The sequence below is a fragment of the Perca flavescens genome, chromosome 17 (assembly GCF_004354835.1).
Source record: "Perca flavescens isolate YP-PL-M2 chromosome 17, PFLA_1.0, whole genome shotgun sequence".
Lineage (NCBI taxonomy): Eukaryota > Metazoa > Chordata > Actinopteri > Perciformes > Percidae > Perca > Perca flavescens.
This window is the reverse complement of record NC_041347.1, coordinates 21,355,172-21,376,672: the sequence shown is the minus strand read 5'-3', so window position 1 is coordinate 21,376,672 and position 21,501 is coordinate 21,355,172. Positions and strand designations below refer to the sequence as shown.

Below are 21,501 nucleotides of genomic sequence, written 5' to 3'. Positions count from 1 at the left end.
CTCACTATTTCCCTGCAGTGCCACCTCTTCCTCTTGTCCACCAGGTGCCAAACATTGTGCAATACAGTATACATCACGTCTAAAGCCGTGACAAACGTTTACAAAATCACATTAAGAGATGAAGCCAACAATGGTACATTTTTCATGTCGGAAAAGGGCAATAAAAACAGGATATTCCTGTCCCGTTGCACTGACCTGCTGGGTAAAGGGATGGTGGGGGGAGGCCTCGGCACAGTGGGGATAGGTATGGGGAGGGGTCCAGTTCCGGGGATGTGGACCCCCCCGGCTGTGAAACTGTGACCCAGCTGAGAGCTCCTCCCTAGTGGATCTGCAGGTAGGGGTTTCTGAGGTGGACTGGGCTTCTCAAAGTCCTGAAGAAGAGAAAAAAGTCAAATTTAGTCCATCTGGTCAATACTGTATACGTGCTCATTATAATATATAAAATGAAAGAGAATAGTGTTGTCCGGTATTTAAATTTCCCATTCACTGCATGCATAGAGATACATGATCAAGGTGTATCTGTCTTGAGGAATGATAGATTTGTTTCTGAATTAATTGATTTTTAAACGCAGATTAGCACTGTACTAAGTTGGTATTGAAACATCAATAATATATCCTTTTTGCTAACTTACATTAATTTGAAAAACAACACAAATCACATTACTTGTATCTTTAGACACAGCGTAACGAATAATATCTCACATCATCTTCTACCTCTCTTTGAATATGGATCAACTGTATAGCAGCCAAATCTGGAGACAAAGGCAGACATGTTTCACTAGAGGGCACTGTGTTATCAGTATCTTCTCTGAATTCCTACAGCTAACACATGAGATGAATCCCAAACCTCCTCCTTCTCTGTCTCCACCACCTCTGTAGCAGTGCTGTGTGAGTGTAGAAGGTTATCTGAATGAGGTGCCATCGTGTGTTACTAATCTACAGCAAGGAGGCGAGGCAGTGATAAACATCTGTTACCAGCAGCCCGGCTACCGTCACATACGCACACATATATGCACAAAACCTCCCCACACCCACGCCACAACACACACACACACACAGAGGAATACATTGACAAACTTAAATTAATTAAAATGCACAGAGGGAAAGAGAGAGAGAGAGAGAGAGAGAGAGAGAGAGAGAGAGAGAGAGAGAGAGAGAGAGAGAGAGAGAGAGAGAGAGTTCCACATCATGCATGACTGAGACTTAGAGAGCTGGAAGGTTTAAAACATTCATGAGTGCAGTCAAGACTTGACTAAGTTTGTCACATCAACATACAGACTTCCAGTTATAAAACCTGTGAGCGAGAGCTAGAGGTTTTATGTCAGGAGAACTTTGCATGGAGGATATATTCAGTAACATATTTCTTCACTATATGGCAAAAGTATGTCGGACACCCTATCCACATACTTTTTCGGTCTGGGCTCTTTGGTTCCAATTAAGGTCAATCTTAATGCTACAGCAAAAATGTATATATTAGACGGTGGCATGGTGCTTCAAACTGTGTAGCAACAGATTGGAGAAGATCCGTAGTTGTTTCAACACGACAAATGGTTTGGCATTTTTTTGGTGTGGAGGAACTTTACTGGCCTGCACAGACAGAGCCCTGAGCTAACCCCATCCAACACCTTTGTGGTGACTTGGATATCTGCTATATCAGCTATAGAATGGTCAACAATCACATATGAGCATAGTGTTTGGGTCTCCACATACTTTTTGGCCATGTATGTGTTGCTGCAGTTTGAAATGAGTTAGGGAAATTTGAATGCATTCAATTAATCTGATGTTTCTCAATTAAACCATTTTGATTTAAACAGGTCAAATCCCCATCACATTTTCCCACAGCCCAAGCTGACGTCTTCAAATTGTTTGCTTTTTCTGACCAACAGCAAGCATTTTAATTATCATAGAAAACAAGCAAATATTGACATCAGAGCAGACAGAACAAGATCATTTTTGGCACTTTTTGCTTAAAAATGTACTTAAAAGATTATCAAAATAGTTGCCTATGCCCATTTTTGTTGATTGACAAATCAATTTATCAACTAATTGTTTCAGCTCTATATGAAATACAGTCAGTGATGTCATAACATAACAGACATAACATATCATATTCAAAGGGTGTATTCTTTCCAAAGTATCACAAGTCAAACTATAGTGTATTACTGTACATGTCTACTGGTAGTCAGTAAGAATTTAACAACTGAGAGAAAATTGTTTTTACAAACTCAAAATTGGCAAAACTCTGCATACAACAGCCCAAAACTTCATGTGCAGTTAAAAACGTGAGATGCCCCACAGAGGTTGAGATGTTATTACGATGCTTAAATCAGATTGAGCTCCTTTAATGGTACAGCAGGTCCATACTGTCCTTACTTGTTGAGAGTTTGGGGGTAATATAATGTACACAGTAGGGATTCCTGTGATCCCATTAGAGAAACTGTGTGAATCCTAACTAAAACTAACATCATCTCACAGACTTCAAACATACGGTGACCCACCCACTGTGATCTAACATTCATTTCTGACAAACTCCTACATGTGTAACTTATGGATGGTTTAATATGAGTTAAAAATAACCCCCAAAGCAGGCTTCAAAGAAGTGCACAGACGGAAAAACAAAGATGTAAATGGACAGATGCATCTACTCAAATGCAAGAATAATCCAGGACCCATGTGCATTGTAATGTCGCTCTGGGCAGATAACCTCACACTGTAACTGGAGTCTTGGTGGTGTTCACGTGTTAATTCAAAATGAAAGATTGCACTATCCTCCGTGGCTTGAGACAGATATATGAGCCTTGGGCTTACAAGCACCTTTAAACCTCCGGAGGAACTGAAAAATGCGTGGTCGTCTGTCCAAAAGCATAGCAATTTTTTTTAAGTTCCTGAAAAGATGACATTCTGGAAAGGCATGATTTTCACTCCTCAACAGTCTGATGCTGCACTCTGCTTTTGCAGTGCATCTGAACAGGGTTTGAGCTTATTTGTTTTACTTTTATATGGCTCTACAGGTATCGGATATGTATTTTTTCAAGATAATAACAAGCAGGGTCTGTTCGTGACTATACCCCAGCTCCCACACTCTTTTCATATACTCGCTCATAGCAATAGATGCAGGATCGGCTTTCTTCCCCTGGAAACACCTCAACATTAATGGGGTGCAACTGGCACACAGGTATAAGATAGCCTGTGAAAAAAGTATTTTTAAATGAGACATATTGGCACAGACAGCAGGGGAGGTTGTGTCAAGTATTATAATAAGCTTGTAATACACTTTCTATTGAAGGATCGATGTCTTGTACGTCCTTGCTGGCATGTTGTTAAATCTCAGCAGAATCCTCTCTCCTCTCAGCTAAAGTGCATCTTTAATTGGCACACGTTAATATCAATCAAGGTTGATGTGCTGCAATGCTTGATATGGATGCCAAAAAACCATCCAGAACTGGATATGATACCAGTTGTTTCTGCTGTTCAGTGGTAGAAGAAGTATTCAGATCCTTTACTTAAGTAAAAGTACCAATACAAAAATGTAAAAATACTCTATCACAAGTAAAAGTCCTGCATTTAAAATGCTACTTAAGTAAAAGTACGGATGTGAAAGTACTGGTTCAAATTAGAGCTATTTTACCTACTTTACATACAGATGAAGTTCTGCTACAAAACTGATGGAAATTAGTCAAATCTTTGCCTTTTTGTGAAATATCAAATCATTTTACATCTTAGGGCCGCAGTTATTCAAATGAAACCATCTAAGAAGTTTGAAGGGAAATGGTTTTTTTGGTGGAACTGCTAACAACTCCTAGACATCTGAAATGTGACAAGCGTCTCCAACTAGACACTGCTTTCTTGTGAGGACTCACAAGCCCAAAAAAGGTTGGTTTAACCTTAACTAAACTATTGTATTTTATAAGCTTATCGTATGTTTTTATATAAAGTATTCATTTAAAAAAGTAACTAGTAACTATAGCTGTAAAATAAATGTAGTGGAATAAAAAGTAGTCTACAATATTTGCTTCCAAAATATACTGTAGTAGTATAAAGTAGCAGAAAACGAAAATACTCAATTTAAGTACAAGTACCTAAAAATTGTGCTTAACTACAGTACTTGAGTAAATGTACTTAGTTACTTTCCACCACTGCTGCTGCTCACCTGAGTGATTAACCTTGGAGGTATGAGAATTGGATCTCTTCACACCTCCCTCTAAATCCTTCATGGTTTTATTTTTGCTTTACATCTGGGATTATGTTATGCTCTTTTTCCAACAGAGAGAAAGTGTCACATTGCAAAGGTAATGTCTTCCTCTTTTTTTTTTTTTAAGCAGCAGAGTCTCACAACTCTCCTTGCTGCGCTGGTACATGAACGTATCAGGATTCGGATACACCACCAAATACACCAGGCAGATGGATTTACTATCTCCACTGCATCCAATACTGCTGGCTCAGCAGAAAGCAGCGCCTTTCTCAGGAGTGGGCTAACAGGGAGAGAGACGGACTGAATAATGCTGTCGATATGAGGGCAAGCAAGCTGACCGAAGTGCAGAAATGCAGTGATTTCCGGTATCCGACGCTTTGCTACAACCTTTAAAAATGACCATGCAGGTGACTCTACAAGGTTTAGACCATTAACTACAATTTGCATATATTTTACATTACCGCAGAGCATTTGTAAAGAGTACCTCGGTTTTTAGATTAATTTCCTACCTTCCATTTCACGCCACTGGTTTCTGTTAATTTCTTTTTTTTTTTTTTAATCGCGAGATTCAAAATTTGCTTGACATAGATCATCCATCACATTGAGCATTTCGGATTTATTCTTAAAGTTACATTACTGTCACGTGGTAATGCAGCATGAGCAGGGAGTGATTTTAAAACTCTTCATCTGTGTGGCCATGTAAACTGTAACATCTGAGAAATGAGTAGACCCACTGTATAACTTTACACGTTTATTTGTTGTTTATCTCATAGGTTGGATTTCCCGACAACATATCTCATTTAGGTTAAAAGTTTAGTAGTTGACAAAATTATCCCACCTCCCATGGTCTTTCTCAGCAGATGGAGTTTATTCAGTAACCATGGAGTTGTAGATGTCTCAATTCTCATTTTTAAAACTTGCTTCTCAGCAACTGTTTCTCAGGTCAAGGATGAACTTTCAATCTTCATTTTTAAATCAACATTTAAAGTGCTTCAGAAAATGGAAATTTGAACATTTACAGTTTCATAACAATATGATTGAAAGCTTCAGAGCAGTGAGATAGTTTTGTCATCATAGCCTATGATTGCAATACTTTTTTAGAAGGTGACTAAAATCTCAGATGTCAGTGTCCTTAAACGCAACACCAAGGACTAATTAGACCCAATGTGAATTAACCATGACATATACATGAAAAGAAAGGGCCATTGTGACCATTTTCAAGTCTCAGCAGGTTATTTTTAGCCTGGTTAACACCAGTCCCTTCTCAGCTGTAACTGAGAGAGGGTCTGGGAAAGGTTCATTGACAGTTCATTTCCAAAGGAGCGTCACCAACGGACGCCACTCAAATGCCTCTGGGCTCATTGGATAGTCCTTCAACCAATCAGACCAACGATACGGGTGACGCTTTTCACATCCAACAAAATAAATGTGATTTTGGTTTTTGGTGTGGTCCATCCACGCCCTACTTTCTCCTTGCAGGTGTTGCATATTGCTAACTTGTTATCTTCTGCACACATGCTGAAGAATTTCCAAACAGCTGATATGTTGCAGGTTAATTCACGAGGCTCCCTACATGTGCAAGAATAGCGCGGACACGTGCTTCACACCACACACGGCGGAGAAGTTGAGAGAAAGGAAAAAGAGACGGTGTCTCTGTCCGTGTGTGCGTGCGTCCTTGAGAACTGTAACTCGTATAACTTATGTTGTCAGTTAATTATAGCATTGACCGGTATAAAATCGGCATATGTCAGACTGACCTGGCGGTCCCTGGTCTAGGTGAAGCACGGCTTCGGTAGCCGTCATGTTGAATGTAAACAAAAAGCTGCTCGCCGTCGCTGCGCTATCCTCGTCGCGTAAAGCCCGCCTCAACGGTTGTGATTGGTGTTAAGCCCGCCTCAGCGGTTGTGATTGGTGCCTCAATTTTGAGGACATTGGAAATGGGTTTGAATGGGCTCTTCGTCAGACTGACCTGCAGAGCAAATCTCAAATTTGCCGGAAGTTTGTCAGGGTTTACCCAGGCTAGGTTATTTTCATACTTTATTAAAAATAAATAAAATTGATGGTTGCCTAGAATACACTGTAGAAAATCAATGTAGAAACCTGTAGTATGGTTTAGAAAATGGTTAGGAATAATGTACAGTAAAATATACACAACTTGAATTGAATGGGCTTTGCCGTATATATGGTTCATTAAAGCTGTGGTCTACATCATTTTTTTACATTTTTTTTTTAATTTTAAAATATTAAAAGACAATTTATGACAAAGTAAAAGCTATAACACTTGTAGAATGTATGAGTTCTTGAGTCAAACAAACCTGGTCTACTCTGTATGATGACTGCTGGCGAGGCAGACTGAGAAAAGGTGGCACTCGAGGTGGTGAGAGGGACTTGTGGGCAGGCAGGACCCTGTGGTGGGCTGGGAGAGGAGGCAGAGTGGGCTGGCCCACGCTCAGAGACACCGGCATGGGCTGGCTGATGTGTAAGGGCTGGTAAAGGGGCAGCCTGCGTAGGCTGTGAGAGTGGAAGTTGTGTGGGGGCAGAAGAGGCTCTGCACTTAGGTGAGATGGCTGAAAAGACAATGAGAGGAAGTTATTTTCAGTAATTTCAGCAGTTATGTGTTATCATTTATGGCAGCAGTACACAGGCTTTTATTTAGGTGTTACTCATAACATTAACAATCTCTGTTGTATTTACTGTAAGTGCCCCAGTAAGCCATGACAGTGTGACAGTGAGCCAGCATGCCCAATACTAGCAACCTGAAACCAAAGCAGCTAAATGGAATTCAACAGTCAGTAATTGTATGTCCCCTGTCCCCTAAGACATATCAGATCCAACTTTTTAACACACTTCAACTCTCACTACCCCGGATAATCTTGTACCCTCCAAAATTGTATATTGTGCAGTGCTGACACAATTAGCAATGTTGTTTGACCAAAAGAAATCTAAAGGGCAACTATTTTGAGTATTCATTATTTGTCTTTTATCAAGCAACATTTCACAGATTTGCTGGTTGCAGCTTCTCAAATGTACGGAATTTCTGCTTTTCTTGGTTTTATATTGTTGCATTTTAAATATTAAAGTTTTAGAAACTTTATGTCAGACAAAACAGGCAACAGTTTGAAGTACCTGGGTGGAGTCACATTATATTGGCATGGGTCAAGCATATGTGTCAATATGTATATCAATTTAATTTATATTATATATTATTCTTAATCATGGCTGCTAGTTAATTGGTGTCATCATGAGATGCCACTTCTGGTATTCTCATTCTGTTTGTGTCTGTTTGGGATCGGGTATAGTTATCTGTCTTTGTCTTTGTCTTACTGTCTTTGAGTCAGTTTTCAGACCAGGTCTCCTTAAAAAAAGAAAAAAAAAGAAATGTATGCATGTCCAGTCCTGTTAGATCCTCCATAAGTTTAGTATCGGGTTCAAAAGTCTGGACCCAAGGAGACATCTAATTTAAAATGATCAATTAAATTGAGAATGGCCTTATTTTCAAAAAAATTATTTTGGACACCTTGTTGACTTTACCTGAAGTTATTTATTAAATTAATTAAACAAATAATCAACACATTAAATAATTATGGAAATAATCATGAGTTTCAGCCCTAGTCGTGTGTAATGATTGTAGTGCAGGCATAAAAGGTAAAACTCCACTTTAGTCATGAAGCTCTTATTAGTGTGAAATAGCTGATGTCAGAATCAGTCATAAAACTGGAGAACAACATTATTAGATATGACGTTCTGAAATTGTGAAAGCCAGAGTCTGACCACATGTCCTGACCAGCTGTTACCTCTCTGCTCCAGAACAAACCAATAATGCCTAAAATGGGCGGAAAGAATTTGGCTGCTGGATGACAAAACACACACACACACACACACACACACACACACAATGCAGATGTATTCAAAGAGAGATGTTGACTGACATGAGCGAGTGGCTGAAGCGGTCATAATAATAAGAACGGACAGGCTGTTTCAAATAGTCATTCTGGTGGACTGAATAATACTCAACATGAACTGGATGAACCTCTATGCTCAATTATGATATATGTATAACTTCTATACACAGTTGCTGCAGATACACTACAGTGCTAACACAAATCACATCCACACACTCATGAATATAAATGCCTTTAGTTTTGTCGCAAATAGATGATAGTTCATCTCCTGCTGTGCTTATCATTTCCAAGAAACAAATCAAAACCTGCTTAAAAACAAATATCAAGTGGGGCTCAAATAACAACATCCTATGTCTCTTTTAAATGGAGCAATCTCTCAATTACAGTTTCTCTGCCTCTTGTCAACAAAAGCACAGTAATTAATATTTCTCAGAGAGAAATATAGTAAAGCTGAATCAATTATCTGGCATCTTGTTTTGTCAACAAGCCTGGAAGCATGACAACTCTAAATTGAAGCTTGGAGTTTAGTGAAAGGATCTAATACAGTGTAATTACAAAGGAAATCAAATCAAATGGGCCGTGACAGAAATGAGCACACAAACACACACACATACAGTACAGGCCAAAAGTTTGGACACACCTTCTCATTCAATGTGTTTCTTTATTTTCATGACTATTTACATTGTAGATTCTATATGAAGGCATCAAAACTATGAATGAACACATATGGAATTATGTACTTAACAAAAAAGTGTGAAATAACTGAAAACATGTCTTTTATTTTAGATTCCTCAAAGTAGCCACCCTTTGCTTTTTTTGATAACTCTGCAAACCCTTGGTGTTCTCTCAATGAGCTTCATGAGGTAGTCACCTGAAATGGTTTTCACTTCACAGGTGTGCTTTGTCAGGGTTAATTAGTGGAATGTTTTCCCTTATTAATAAAAAAACCAAAGGGTGGCTACTTTGAAGAATCTACAATATAAGACATGTTTTCAGTTATTTCACACTTTTTTGTTAAGTACATAATTCCATATGTGTTCATTCATAGTTTTGATGCCTTCAGTGAGAATCTACAATGTAAATAGTCATGAAAATAAAAACGAAACGCACTGAATGAGAAGGTGTGTCCAAACTTTTGGCCTGTACTGTAACATATTTGTGAATAAGAACTTACAGTATATGCCGATACGTATTGATTAATGCAGTAACAGATATATTGTAGGGAGTGACTCACCTTATAAATGTTGGCTGCAGAGGGTTTGGGTGGAGGCTGGCGCTGTGGGGTGGGCCTGTACATGGACTGAGTCCTGATGGGGCTGGTTGGCCTGTTGGCCTCCACAGATCTATAAGAACAACCCAAGTACTTAAAGGTCCAATCAGCACTTGATTATTTTTTATTTTGTAATATATATTTCATCTATATTTAGATTAAATGGTTCAGGTTTATTTAGATTACATTTCTGGTATATTCACAAAGTTTAACTGTAGATGAAAAAAATAATTTTAGAATTGTTCATTAAAAGAATGTTACTCAGCTAATCATAATTGAAAAAACAGGCCTGTCTTCCCTTGTTTATGAATATAAACAAGAACAGTTTAAGACAAATTAATTTTTGACACACAAAAACAAGCATTTATTGATTTGCCAAATGTTATGTAGAGCTATCCAGGTGCACCCAAGCTAAAAATGTATAAAATAATAAAGTAGCTTGTGCCAATAGAAGACAAGAGCCAAACTGTGATGCTGTTTACAGTAAAATGGTTTCAGATCATTGACTGATGAGCATTAAAATAAGTTGACACTTTCACTTTAAGACAAGAATTTAACTATGGTGTTTTCTAAACACAACAGCTGACTGAGCTACAATCAAACCTCACTGGCTCTTTGTTTTGTTTCGTGAAGAGACATGTTACCTGAGTTTCTCCAAGGTGCTTTTCTTATTGGTGAAGATGAGGCGCAGCAGAGTCTTTCTCTTCAGAAAGATGATGACGGTGGTTACCAGAAGGCTGACCAGGGTAACCAGGATTGCCACAGTAATGACCACACTGTCGGCTGATGCCACATATGACAACACGCACATTAATACACACACACGCACATCTACAGCACAGAATGACAGGACAACGCAAAGACTGTTACAGCTGGGCCACGGTCAGCAGCACAGTTTGATTGTTTGAAGTGATTCACATTTCTCTGTTCTTTACTCTAAGGACTAAAATTCCTTTTCTTTCTCTTTTAGAGCTACAGACTGTACACAGCGTAACATATTGCTGGGTGGAAGAGGTGTTGTGTTACAGGAAAGTTACATTCCAGTCCAAACCACACATTAATCCAGTGCTGATGATGTCTCGATGAGTGAGGATAGAATACTACCTGCTAGTCTCATTGGCCCACTGTCGATGCTCCCACCAAAGCCTGTTTTCCCACAGAACGGAGGGGCCCAGTGTGCTTCACAGTGGCAGTTCATCTTGTTGTTGCACACCTGCAAACAAGGTAATGTTACTGTATACTACATGCTATACTGTAACTCCTTTTCTCCTGCATAAAATAGTATCAAAAGGCATTTGTATTCCTACCAGCTAAACTCCAGATATAAATGATCTGAATGAAAACTGAATTGGTTTATTTTTCATAAATAAACCACTGTCATTCAGAGACTTTCAATACAAGAGGACACTGGCTTTGCATGTGTGTACTGAGAGTCATAATAGATAAAACATGTGCTTGGGAGAGTCCATTCTGTAAAGCCTCAGGTTTTTAGTGCAGAAGTTTGATCCAGGAGGAATCCCTGGCAAGGTAACACAGTCTAGCTGTCAGTTGCAGGGAGGATGGAGGAGTGAGGGAGGTAAAGAGGGAGTTGTGCAGCTGTGGGACATTTACATTTAGCACAGACGTGCAGTCAAGTGCCTTCCCTGCCTCCAGGCCATGGACACTCCTTCATACTGGGTGATGGGGTTAAGAGGCACTTGGGGGGGCCTCAGAGGGAGGTATGATTTTATGTGTAAGTGAAGGGAAAAGCAAATACAATCACAAGGACACATTATCTATCTCTCCTGATTAACACTCAGAAAACCCTAAATTTGAAAAGGCACCTAATTATTTAAAGTCCTGTTTGCTGAAGATGCTATGCTGTTATGCAGAGACATATTATATCCACAGTATGCTCATTTGCAAATGTCTGAGGATATCTCATATGGTTGAAATGGTAATAAGATGGAACTGCAATCAGTCACTGGCTCTATCTTCAGTTTCTCATAGTATTTGATCATCAGAAAAGATGACATTTCACATTTGGATCTATTTTTGTTGTTGAATATGTCTATATGGGCATATGGGGTATAGAAAAGCAACACATACAGATACCACCTGAATACAGCCAATACATTCCTGGCAAGATAAAGTGAGTTGACTTGCAGGCAAACAATATCCTTTATCCCACAGTGAATTCAGATAACCATTTCTTTTCCAGTCAGGTCTCGTACTGTGTGTGAGGTGTTTGAGAAAATGGCAGACAAATTGATTCGGCTGAAAATTCTGCAGGGGGCAAAATGAAGCTCAAGTCCAAACTCTTAATGGGAAACCGTTTCCCTTTACTTCATTTCTCTTGCAAAGTATTTTCAATGTGATTATTTTTATTGCAGTGCGGCTCACTCAACTGGCAGCTTTGTTGTTGAGCACATTTTTTTATCGACGGACTAATTTGGTTCAGGGGTGTTTGGTCATTTACAAGATAATAAGAAAAAAGTCTAAGGACTATAACATTTTAGGATCACAGCTTTGGTTTCTCATCTATCTATAAATTGCAGGAACGTCTGTCTGTCTGTCTGTCTGTCTGTCTGTTTGTGTGTGTGTGTGTGTGTGTGTGTGTGTGTGTGTGTGTTTATGTGCATATCTCTAGAACCGTTAGTCCGATGGATTTCAAACTTGACCAGTGTCTTGTTTGGATTAGAAATGCAAAAGATATCGTTAAATATATATCGGTAAAAGAAGCACACATTGGCACACACACACACACACACACACACACACACACACACACACACACACACACACACAGTCCGGTTCTGGTGATTGATTATCCTGTGCTGATGTGCTAATTGGCTCTCATAACAGGCCAGGTGGGTAGCACACTGCCATGAGTCCATGACGCTAATGTCTGATTACTCCACATTTTAATTGTGATATTTTGTGATTAAATTCTGATTCTGCAACATTCTGTGTCAGCTAAATCAGTAAGTTAGTAGTAGGGTATACAGGTGAGTTGCATATGAAGTGGTTTGGGGTCCTTATGTAAGTAATTTGGGGGTACAATTTGGTTTTGATGAATTCTACAAGCAGCAATACCACAGGCCAAGCAATCGGCCTGTTCCAAACAGGCACGTTTTCAATGGGCACTGCACTAGTTGTATATAATCTCTGCGCTGTAAATTGCCATACTTTCAAGATTTATTTTGTTGTCATTTCTGCTTTTTAGTCAACATGGAGTGTAGCTGCCAGCAGAGACAGTTGCATAATTTAAGTCTCATAAAATGAATAGTTTTAATTTGATTAATAAACAACTATATTGGCGCCCAGATAGCTCAGTTGGTAGAGCGGGCGGCCATGTGTAGAGGTTTACACCTCGACGCAGCGGACCTGGGTTCGGTTCCAGCCTGCGGACCTTTACAGCATGTCATTCCCCCTCTTTCTTCTCTTTCACTTCTTCAGCTGTCCTATAATTAAAGGCCTAAAATGCCCAAAAAAATAATCTTTAAAAAAAAAAGAAAAATAAATAAATATATTGATTTATTTCTCTGCATTTCTTTTATTTTGAAATATGTGTACTGTGTGTATAAGCTGACCTGTTTTTATGTAGGCTTATATAGCAAAACTATTGTTCTGAGGTTCGGTTGGTTCAGACGTTTATTGATGGTACACCAGCATTGGAGCATGCAGCACATGCCGATCCAACTGCGGCTCGTTAAGTTAATTGGTAATGTCATTGTATTTGTAAGTTCAACGAGAGACACGAGAGAGAAGTTGCCTTGTAACCTGTGTTTTCACTCCCCTGGAGTTAACGCGGCCAATGAGGTATGCATAATTCTTTTAATGTGTAATTATCAATGTAAAAGCATAACTGTGTGGCGTTTTATTAACAGTCAATCTAACGTTGTGTTGTTTATTATTCATGTGCTATTCTCTGTGAGAATATTCTTATTTCTGTAACTTATGTGATTTCTATGTTTTTATTTAGTTCTCAAGGCATGTTTGATGGCATCGACGATGACGTAATTCAACTAATAAATGCCCGTAGACAAGAACGCCTTGTGTCCGTGTCTGTTAACTGGAGGGAGCTACAGTGAGAACTCAGCCTGCTCGATACGAGGTGGAGACGAGGAAAGATGTTGATCCGTGCCTGCCGTCCGTCGACGGAGCTGCAAGCACGTTTACATTGAATTTGAGCATCAAAAGATAAGACTGTGCATACACTGATAACATTAAGAGGCAAGCAGAACCCGGGAGCATTGCATGGTTAAACCTACAAGAAGTTGAATATTTAAAACAAGTTAAATATTAAGAAGTGGATAGCCTTCAAGTGCTTAAAGGGGCTCTATAAGTGCTAAAAGTTCAATGTTAATTTGTGATGTATGTATTTACATGTTGAAATATTGCTCAGTTCACCAAGTTATTTACTGCTAAGCTATTTGAAGGGTAAATACTCATCTAAAGGGACCATCATAAAATTTCCAATTTTTTGGTATTATTTGGTGTTAAAGAGAAGTGTTTATTCTGTTTTAAGTGAAATAAGTTAACTTGCATTGTGGAAAGTGTTTCTAGCAGAGTACACTGTAAAATCATATTTGGTTAAATCTAAAGGTAAAGTAAGGTACATTATTGCAATGTAAACAAAGCTAACTGGTAACATTAAGCTAGGTTTGTCACTTACCTCATTTAACTCATTTTAAGTTTGAGCTATTAAACAAAAGGGTGTTAAAGGGCCAGTTCAAAAATATTGAAAATGTCGGAGTATGAGACAAATGAAAGGGACTTAGATGCTAACAATGGAGCAACAGGTTTACAGCAGCAGTTTAAAGACCTTGATATAGATGCATTTGCAAACCCATCAAAAGAGACTGAGGTAGCTGTAGAAACCCAAGCTGCTGTAGAGGAAAGTCTAAGAAGAAGCCAAAGAGCCCGAGAGCTTACTGAAAAGGGTCAAGAACTGTATGACAGCCAGACTAAAAGGCTTGAACATTGCTTTACAACCTCTTATGACAAATGGAAAGTTCTTGCTAAAGAGACTAGGAAAGCAAAACCACAACCTGCTATGGTGACAGAGACTGCTGAAAGTGTGCAACCTGCTGTCGTTGCTCATCAAGAAGATAGCACTACAGCACTGGCAAAAGCAATAACAGAGTCGATCAATGCAAGCCATCTCCCAATACCAGAGCCTTCTGTTTTCAATGGAGACCCACTAAGGTACAAAGACTGGAAAACATGTTACTTCCTGCTAGGCACGGATGCAGCCTACTATTCAGCATTGGACATCCTGGAAGAAAGGTACGGAAGCCCCTTTGTGATTGCCAGGGCCTTCGGGGATAAGATAACTTCATGGCCAAAAATAGGACCCAAGGACAGCATTGAACTAAGAGAATTCGCAGATTTTCTGCAAAGCTGTGAAGCAGCAATGTCTCAAATCAAGAGTCTCGCAGTCCTAAATGACTGTGGTGAAAACCAAAGAATGCTCAACAAGCTTCTTGATTGGTTAACAGCCAGATGGAACAGAAAGGTCCTTGCGGTGGAGGAATCAACACATGAATTTCCAAGCTTCAGCAAATTTGTTCAGTTTGTTGCAAGAGAAGCCAAGATAGCGTGCAACCCTGTGACATCTCTTCATGGTCTGAAGTCTGGTAATAGTGAAAAGGTTAAGACACCAAAGCCTCGAAATGTTGGTGCAAAGGTGTTGGCAAGCAGCTCAGAAGAAAACCCAGACCCTAAAACATGTGTCTTTTGTGAGAAGTTGCACCATGGCATTCAAACATGTCGAAAGTTCAAAGAAAAGTCAATCTCAGAAAGGGTCAAGTTTGTGCAAACTAAAGGACTGTGTTTTGGATGCTTGAAGACAGGACAACGTTCCAAGAACTGTGAAAGGAGGAGTGTTTGCGAGACATGTAAAAAGAAGCACCCAACCTGTCTGCATGAAGACCGTGTCAAGGATGATAGAAAGAAAGTTCACGGAGATGACGAGAGAAAGGAGAGTTGGAACCAAGCCAAAGAGAAGGAAAGGACGGATTTTAAGCAATCAAATGAAGCTTCTAAGGAAGCCACCTCTAACCGTGTGGTGCAAAACATGAATGGAACCTACACGTCAACCGTTATTCCAGTGTGGTTGTCAACAACAAGTAACCCAGAGCATGAAGTTCTCGTATATGCTTTACTGGATAACCAAAGTGACACCACCTTTATCCTGAAAGAGAAGGCAGACGCTCTGGACACACAGAAGGAGACAGTGCAACTTAAACTCTCAACATTGTCATCAAGAAGTACAGTCATTCCAAGTCAGAAATTAACTGGGTTGCAGATCAGAGGCTTTTATTCAGCGAAGAAAATCGCTCTTCCAGTAACCTATTCAAGAGACTTCATTCCTGCCAATGTAAGTCACATTCCTACACTCAAGACAGCAAGAGCATGGCCTCATGTAGAGCACCTAGCCAATGAGATTGCTCCTCTAATTGACTGTGACGTTGGCCTGCTTATAGGCTACAATTGTTCTCAAGCCCTGTTACCCAGAGAAGTTGCATCAGGCAAAGATGAGGAGGCTTTTGCTCAAAAAACAGACCTCGGCTGGAGTATCATTGGATCTGGTAGTTCCTGTGTCGACTACGGGGATGTAATTAGAAGCAGCCACAGAACTATCGTCAGACAAGTAATGCCATGCCTTCCGTCGCCTGCCAATCTGACAAGTGAAGTCCGATACATTTGTCGAATACAAGTCAAGGAGTTAATCACTCCGCCAAATGTCATGAAGATATTGGAGTCAGACTTTAATGAAAGAAGCGTGGAGGATTCTCACTTCTCACAAGAAGATTTTCGCTTCATTTCAATAATGGAGGAGGGAATCAAGATTAAGCCTGACGGTCACTGTGAAATGCCTTTGCCATTTAAAGAAGACAGGCCAAGTCTTCCAGACAACAGGAAATGTGCTGTTCATCGCTTTAAGTGTCTGAGTAAGAGATTTGAGAAAGACAAACAGTACCACAGGGACTATTTAATCTTTGTGAATGAAACTATGATGCGTGGAGATGCTGAGAACACTCTGAACCATCTGTCTTTTGAATGAAAGTGCACTTGTTTGGTGCAGCCTCGTCACCAGGCTGTGCAAACTACGGCCTAAAACACATTGCTGCACAAGGGCAAGGTCGTTTCAGTGAAGCATTCATCTGCTTCATTGAAAGAAACTTCTATGTGGATGATGGGCTGACAAGTGTGTCAACAGAAGAAGAAGCAAAGCAGCTAGTCAGTGAAGCAAGACAGCTTTGTAGCGATGGCAAGCTATGCATCAACAAGTTTGTCTTTAACAGTCAGGAGGTGCTAGCGTCAATCCCCAAAGAAGAGTGTGCTCAAACAGCAATGAATCAAGACCTAGCCTTGGGTGAGTACCAAATAGAGAGAGCCCTAGGGGTTAACTGGTGCATTGCCTCAGATCAGTTCAGATTCAGAATAGTGGTGAGTGAACAACCGTTCTCTAGAAGAGGAGTGTTATCGACAGTTGCATCTATCTATGACCCTCTTGGCTTTGTAGCACCATTCGTTCTAGTCGGAAAGCAAATGCTTCAGCAAATGTGCCAGGACAAGGTCGGATGGGATGAACCACTATCGGATGATCTTCGACCACAATGGGAATCCTGGCTCTTGGACCTAAAGAACCTAGGTGATCTCAAGATAGACAGATGTTACCTTCCAGCAAGTTTTCCAGAAGACCGGAAATATGAACTCCATCACTTCTCGGATGTTAGCATCACAGGATATGGAGAGTGCAGCTACCTGAGAGTGATCGGGGCATCAGGACAAACTCGCTGTGCTTTGGTGATGGGCAAAGCCAGAGTGGCTCCGACAAAAGTCACAACAGTTCCAAGACTTGAGCTTTCAGCAGCTGTTGTTGCTGTGCGTACAAGTGATCTGCTCAGAAAGGAGTTGGATATAGCAGAGGCCCAAGAATTCTTCTGGACTGACTCCAAGGTCGTCCTTGGGTACGTCAACAACGATGCAAGAAGGTTCCATGTTTTTGTGGCAAACCACATTCAACGCATCAAGGAGAGTACTAAGCCAAGTCAATGGAGATACGTGTCCTCGGAAGAAAATCCAGCTGACCATGCGTCAAGGGGCCTTAAGGCAAAAGAGCTCATTGCTTCCAATTGGTTTACCGGTCCAGATTTTCTTTGGTGTGAAGAGCTTCCCAGTGAAGATAGTAAGGTGGACATTGCAGTTGAAGATCCAGGAATTCGTAAGGTCTTTGTGCATAAGACATTGACAACAGACGATTCACTGCTTAAACGAGAGAGAAGATGCAGAACATACCATCATAAGCATTCTTCTCTGTGGAAATCCAAAGTATTCAATGCAAGAAGGAAATAACCAAAGGCAACCTGCAAAGGCTAAATCCTTTTGTGGGTGAACAAGGCATCCTCAGGGTGGGAGGTCGACTAGAGCATGCCGCTCTGCACCCTCACATCAAGCACCCAGCAGTCTTACCAAAGACCAGCCACATAACAAAGTTACTGATTGCACACTACCATCAGCGAGTGCAACACCAAGGACGTGGCATGACGATGAATGAGCTAAGGGCTAACGGTATCTGGATACTTGGATGCAGTCATGCAGTGTCGTCCTACATCTACAAGTGTGTCAAGTGTCGAAAGTTCAGAAGGTCTACAGAGGAACAAAGAATGGCAAACTTACCTTGTGAACGTATGGAGACAACGCCCCCTTTTACATATTGTGGGATGGATTGTTTCGGGCCATTCTATGTTAAAGATGGAAGGAGAGAAGTGAAGCGCTATGGCCTGCTTTTCACTTGTTTGTGTTCTCGTGCTGTGCATATAGAACTCCTTGATGATATGACGACCGATTCTTTTGTCAATGCTCTTCGTGCTCTCATTGCTTTGCGTGGTAATGTTCGACAACTTCATTCTGACCAGGGCACTAACTTTGTTGGCGCAAGACATGAGTTCCTGGAAGCTGTTAAAGAGATGGAACAAGAATGCCTAAAGGAACTGGGCTGAGAGTTTGTCATGAACCCTCCCTCTGCTAGCCACATGGGTGGAGCTTGGGAAAGGCAGATTAGGACAATACGAAGTGTGTTGACATCCATTTTAGATCAGGCATCCCAAAGACTTGACAGTTCATCTTTGGGAACTTACCTTTACGAAGTAATGGCAATTATAAACAGCCGACCTTTAACAGCACATATGCTGAGTGATCCAGCTGGGCCACAGCCTCTTACGCCCAATCACATTTTGACAATGAAGTCTTCCATAGTCTTGCCACCACCTGGAGACTTCGTGAAAGAAGACCTTTATCTTCGCAAAAGATGGCGTAAAGTTCAGCACTTAGCCAACGAGTTTTGGTCTAGGTGGAAAAAAAGAGTACATGTTAAATCTGCAAGAGAGACAAAAATGGCACAAAACCCGCAGAAATGTGCAGGTCAACGATATCATAATCGTGCAAGATGACAATGCACCACGAAATGAGTGGAAACTCGCCAAGGTCATTGAAGTGTATCCTGGTGAAGATGGACATGTGAGAACGCTGCGATTGCTGATCAGTGAATCAGCACTGGATGACCAAGAAAAGCGGCTCACAAAGCAAACATACCTAGAACGGCCTATTCACAAGACGATTACCCTGCTTGAAGCTGATTAATGCAGCCTTGGTTGTTGCTACCTCACTTAAAAGTCTCGTAATTTTAAGTTGAAATCTTTAAGTTAATAAGAAATCACCAGTGATTTGGTGGGAGTGTAGCTGCCAGCAGAGACAGTTGCATAATTTAAGTCTCATAAAAGGAATAGTTTTAATTTGATTAATAAATAAATAAATATATTTATTTCTCTGCATTTCTTTTATTTTGAAATATGTGTACAAGCTGACCTGTTTTTATGTAGGCTTATATAGCGGAACTATTGTTCTGAGGTTCGGTTGGTTCAGACATTTATTGATGGTACACCAGCATCGGAGCATGCAGCACATGCCGATCCAACTGCGGCTCGTTAAGTTAATTGGTAATAACGTTGTATTTGAACGTTCAACGAGAGACACAAGAGAGAAGTTGCCCTGTAACCTGTGTTTTCACTCACCTGGAGTTAACGCGGCCAATGAGGTATGCATAGTTCTTTTAAGGTGTAATTATCAATGTAAAAGCATAACTGTGTGGCGTTTTATTAACAGTCAATCTAATGTTGTGTTGTTTATTATTCATGTGCTATTCTCTGTGAGAATATTCTTATTTCTGTAACTTATGTGATTTCTATGTTTTTATTTAGTTCTCACGGCATGTTTGATGGCATCGATGATGACATAATTCAACTAATAAATGCCCGTAGACAAGAACGCCTTGTGTCCGTGTCTGTTAACTGGAGGGAGCTACATGGAGAGACAGAAAGGAAAGGCAGGGGAGAGAGAGCATATGACATGCAGCAAAGGGCTGTGGGCCGGACTGAAACCCAGGCTGCTGCGGTAAGGACTCAGCCTTAATGATACGCCCTTTACCAAATGAGCTACAAGGGCGCCCCTAAATTGCTATAATTGACGATAAAGATCAACTGCAACCAAACTACTATAGTGGTCTTTCCCTGCAGTGCTGCTCTGTATCTTCTCTCACTGTACAGTCACAAGATGATGGACAACACCTTAAGTAGACCACAAATGATGCTGTTAAATGGGATTGATTTAACCTGAGTAAGTAATGAAGATTGATCGTACAGAGTAGGAGTATCTGCCATTACTTACAGGCTGCACTGTAAATACACTGTTGCTCTGCTATTGTGTGCAATTATTGGGGAAGTAAGACTTAGGGCCCTATTTTAACAATCTGAAACGCAAGTATGAAACGCAAAACGGAAGTAGCTTTGTGAGCGGATCTCGGGCGCTGTTGCTATTATACTGGCGGGATAAATGAGTCTTGCGCCCGACGCAAATCTAAAATGGGTTGGTCTGAAGTAGCTAGGTGTGGTTTGGGCGTAACGTGAAACTAACCAATCAGAGCGTCATCTCACATTCCCTTTAAGAGCAGGCGCGCTTGTTCCATGGCGGATTGCTATTATAATGGCGGATTTGCCTGGCGCACGCCAGCGGGAGCTGTCCGAGATGCGGCAAAGTAATAAATGCCCGTCTTGGCCGGGTGGCGATGTTGCTGCGGCCCCTCGGGCGCATCTCCTCAAGTGGATAGGATTGCTGCAGCCATGGAGGCTCCAAACGCACCACCTGCTCCTGTTGTGCCCCTTTCTCTTCCCCCCACTCCATCTCCGTCCACCCGCTCCACCAGGAGCGCATCGCGCATTACTCCCGGACCAGATTCCGAGTGTCCAATCCCACCGTAGTTCAACATCATGTCGCCTTAATTCCTCTAATATATCCTCATTTATGTCATCAACACATCCATGATTCATGGAAATGTGTAAAACAAGACAAGCCACAAAGAATGCTGCGACTTTTTGAGGACTGTACTGTAAAGTGCCTCCTGATGCAAACACCTGAAGCGAATTTTCAGTAATATTTTTCTTTGTAATTATGTATGGTTTGCAAAAATGGGAATTACTGCGTCCGTTTAGATGAGAGAAGTGTATGCGCGTTGTGCACACGCTACATTATGGCCAAGCACGCGCCCCTAAAATAGCATCTGAATAACGCGCCACTGACTTTAGACTAGGTTTTTTCCTGGTCAGTGTTTTCTGAAACTGCAAAATAGCACCAGGTAACGTTTGCGCTTGAACACGCCTCCTCTTTTCGCTGAACCGCCCCCGGGAGCGCAAATACATTCCCTAATTTACCGACGTGTGTACGTGGAGGGAAAAGTCCGCTGTGCGTCAGGTGCAAAATGGGAATGATACATGCGTCGGTGTACAAAGGGCCCTTAATTTTGTTCAGTTAGTCAAAATGTAACTAAATAGATAAATACAGAGTCTATCCAGAGGTGTTGCACTGTTTCACAGGCTGCAGTGTATAATTTAACACTAAATATTGAGATAGTAGGTACTTTGCACTCACCCCACGTCCATTGCACTTCCCAGAGCACTCATGCACACCAAAGACACTGACATTCTGGCACTCGCGATTCAGGCACACCTATAAAGGGGAAAGCTTCATTAGGCATTTTTAAGAGTCATAGAATTGGACATACTGTATAATGGATATGAATGAATATCTGTCTG

General features: G+C 40.8%; 1 protein-coding gene across 2 annotated transcripts in view; it reads right to left on the bottom strand.

Annotated features, from left to right (window-relative positions):
• Positions 1 to 21,501, bottom strand: part of adam12b (ADAM metallopeptidase domain 12b) — a 104,003-nt gene that overhangs the window by 2,501 nt on the left and 80,001 nt on the right. For both annotated transcript variants that reach the window (XM_028603889.1, XM_028603888.1), the window contains 6 exons: positions 21,338 to 21,415; positions 10,469 to 10,577; positions 10,009 to 10,147; positions 9,329 to 9,437; positions 6,508 to 6,759; positions 196 to 371 (listed from right to left, as the gene is read on the bottom strand). In XM_028603889.1, the coding sequence (XP_028459690.1) occupies positions 196 to 371; positions 6,508 to 6,759; positions 9,329 to 9,437; positions 10,009 to 10,147; positions 10,469 to 10,577; positions 21,338 to 21,415 (863 nt within the window). The remainder of the gene's footprint in view (positions 1 to 195; positions 372 to 6,507; positions 6,760 to 9,328; positions 9,438 to 10,008; positions 10,148 to 10,468; positions 10,578 to 21,337; positions 21,416 to 21,501) is intronic.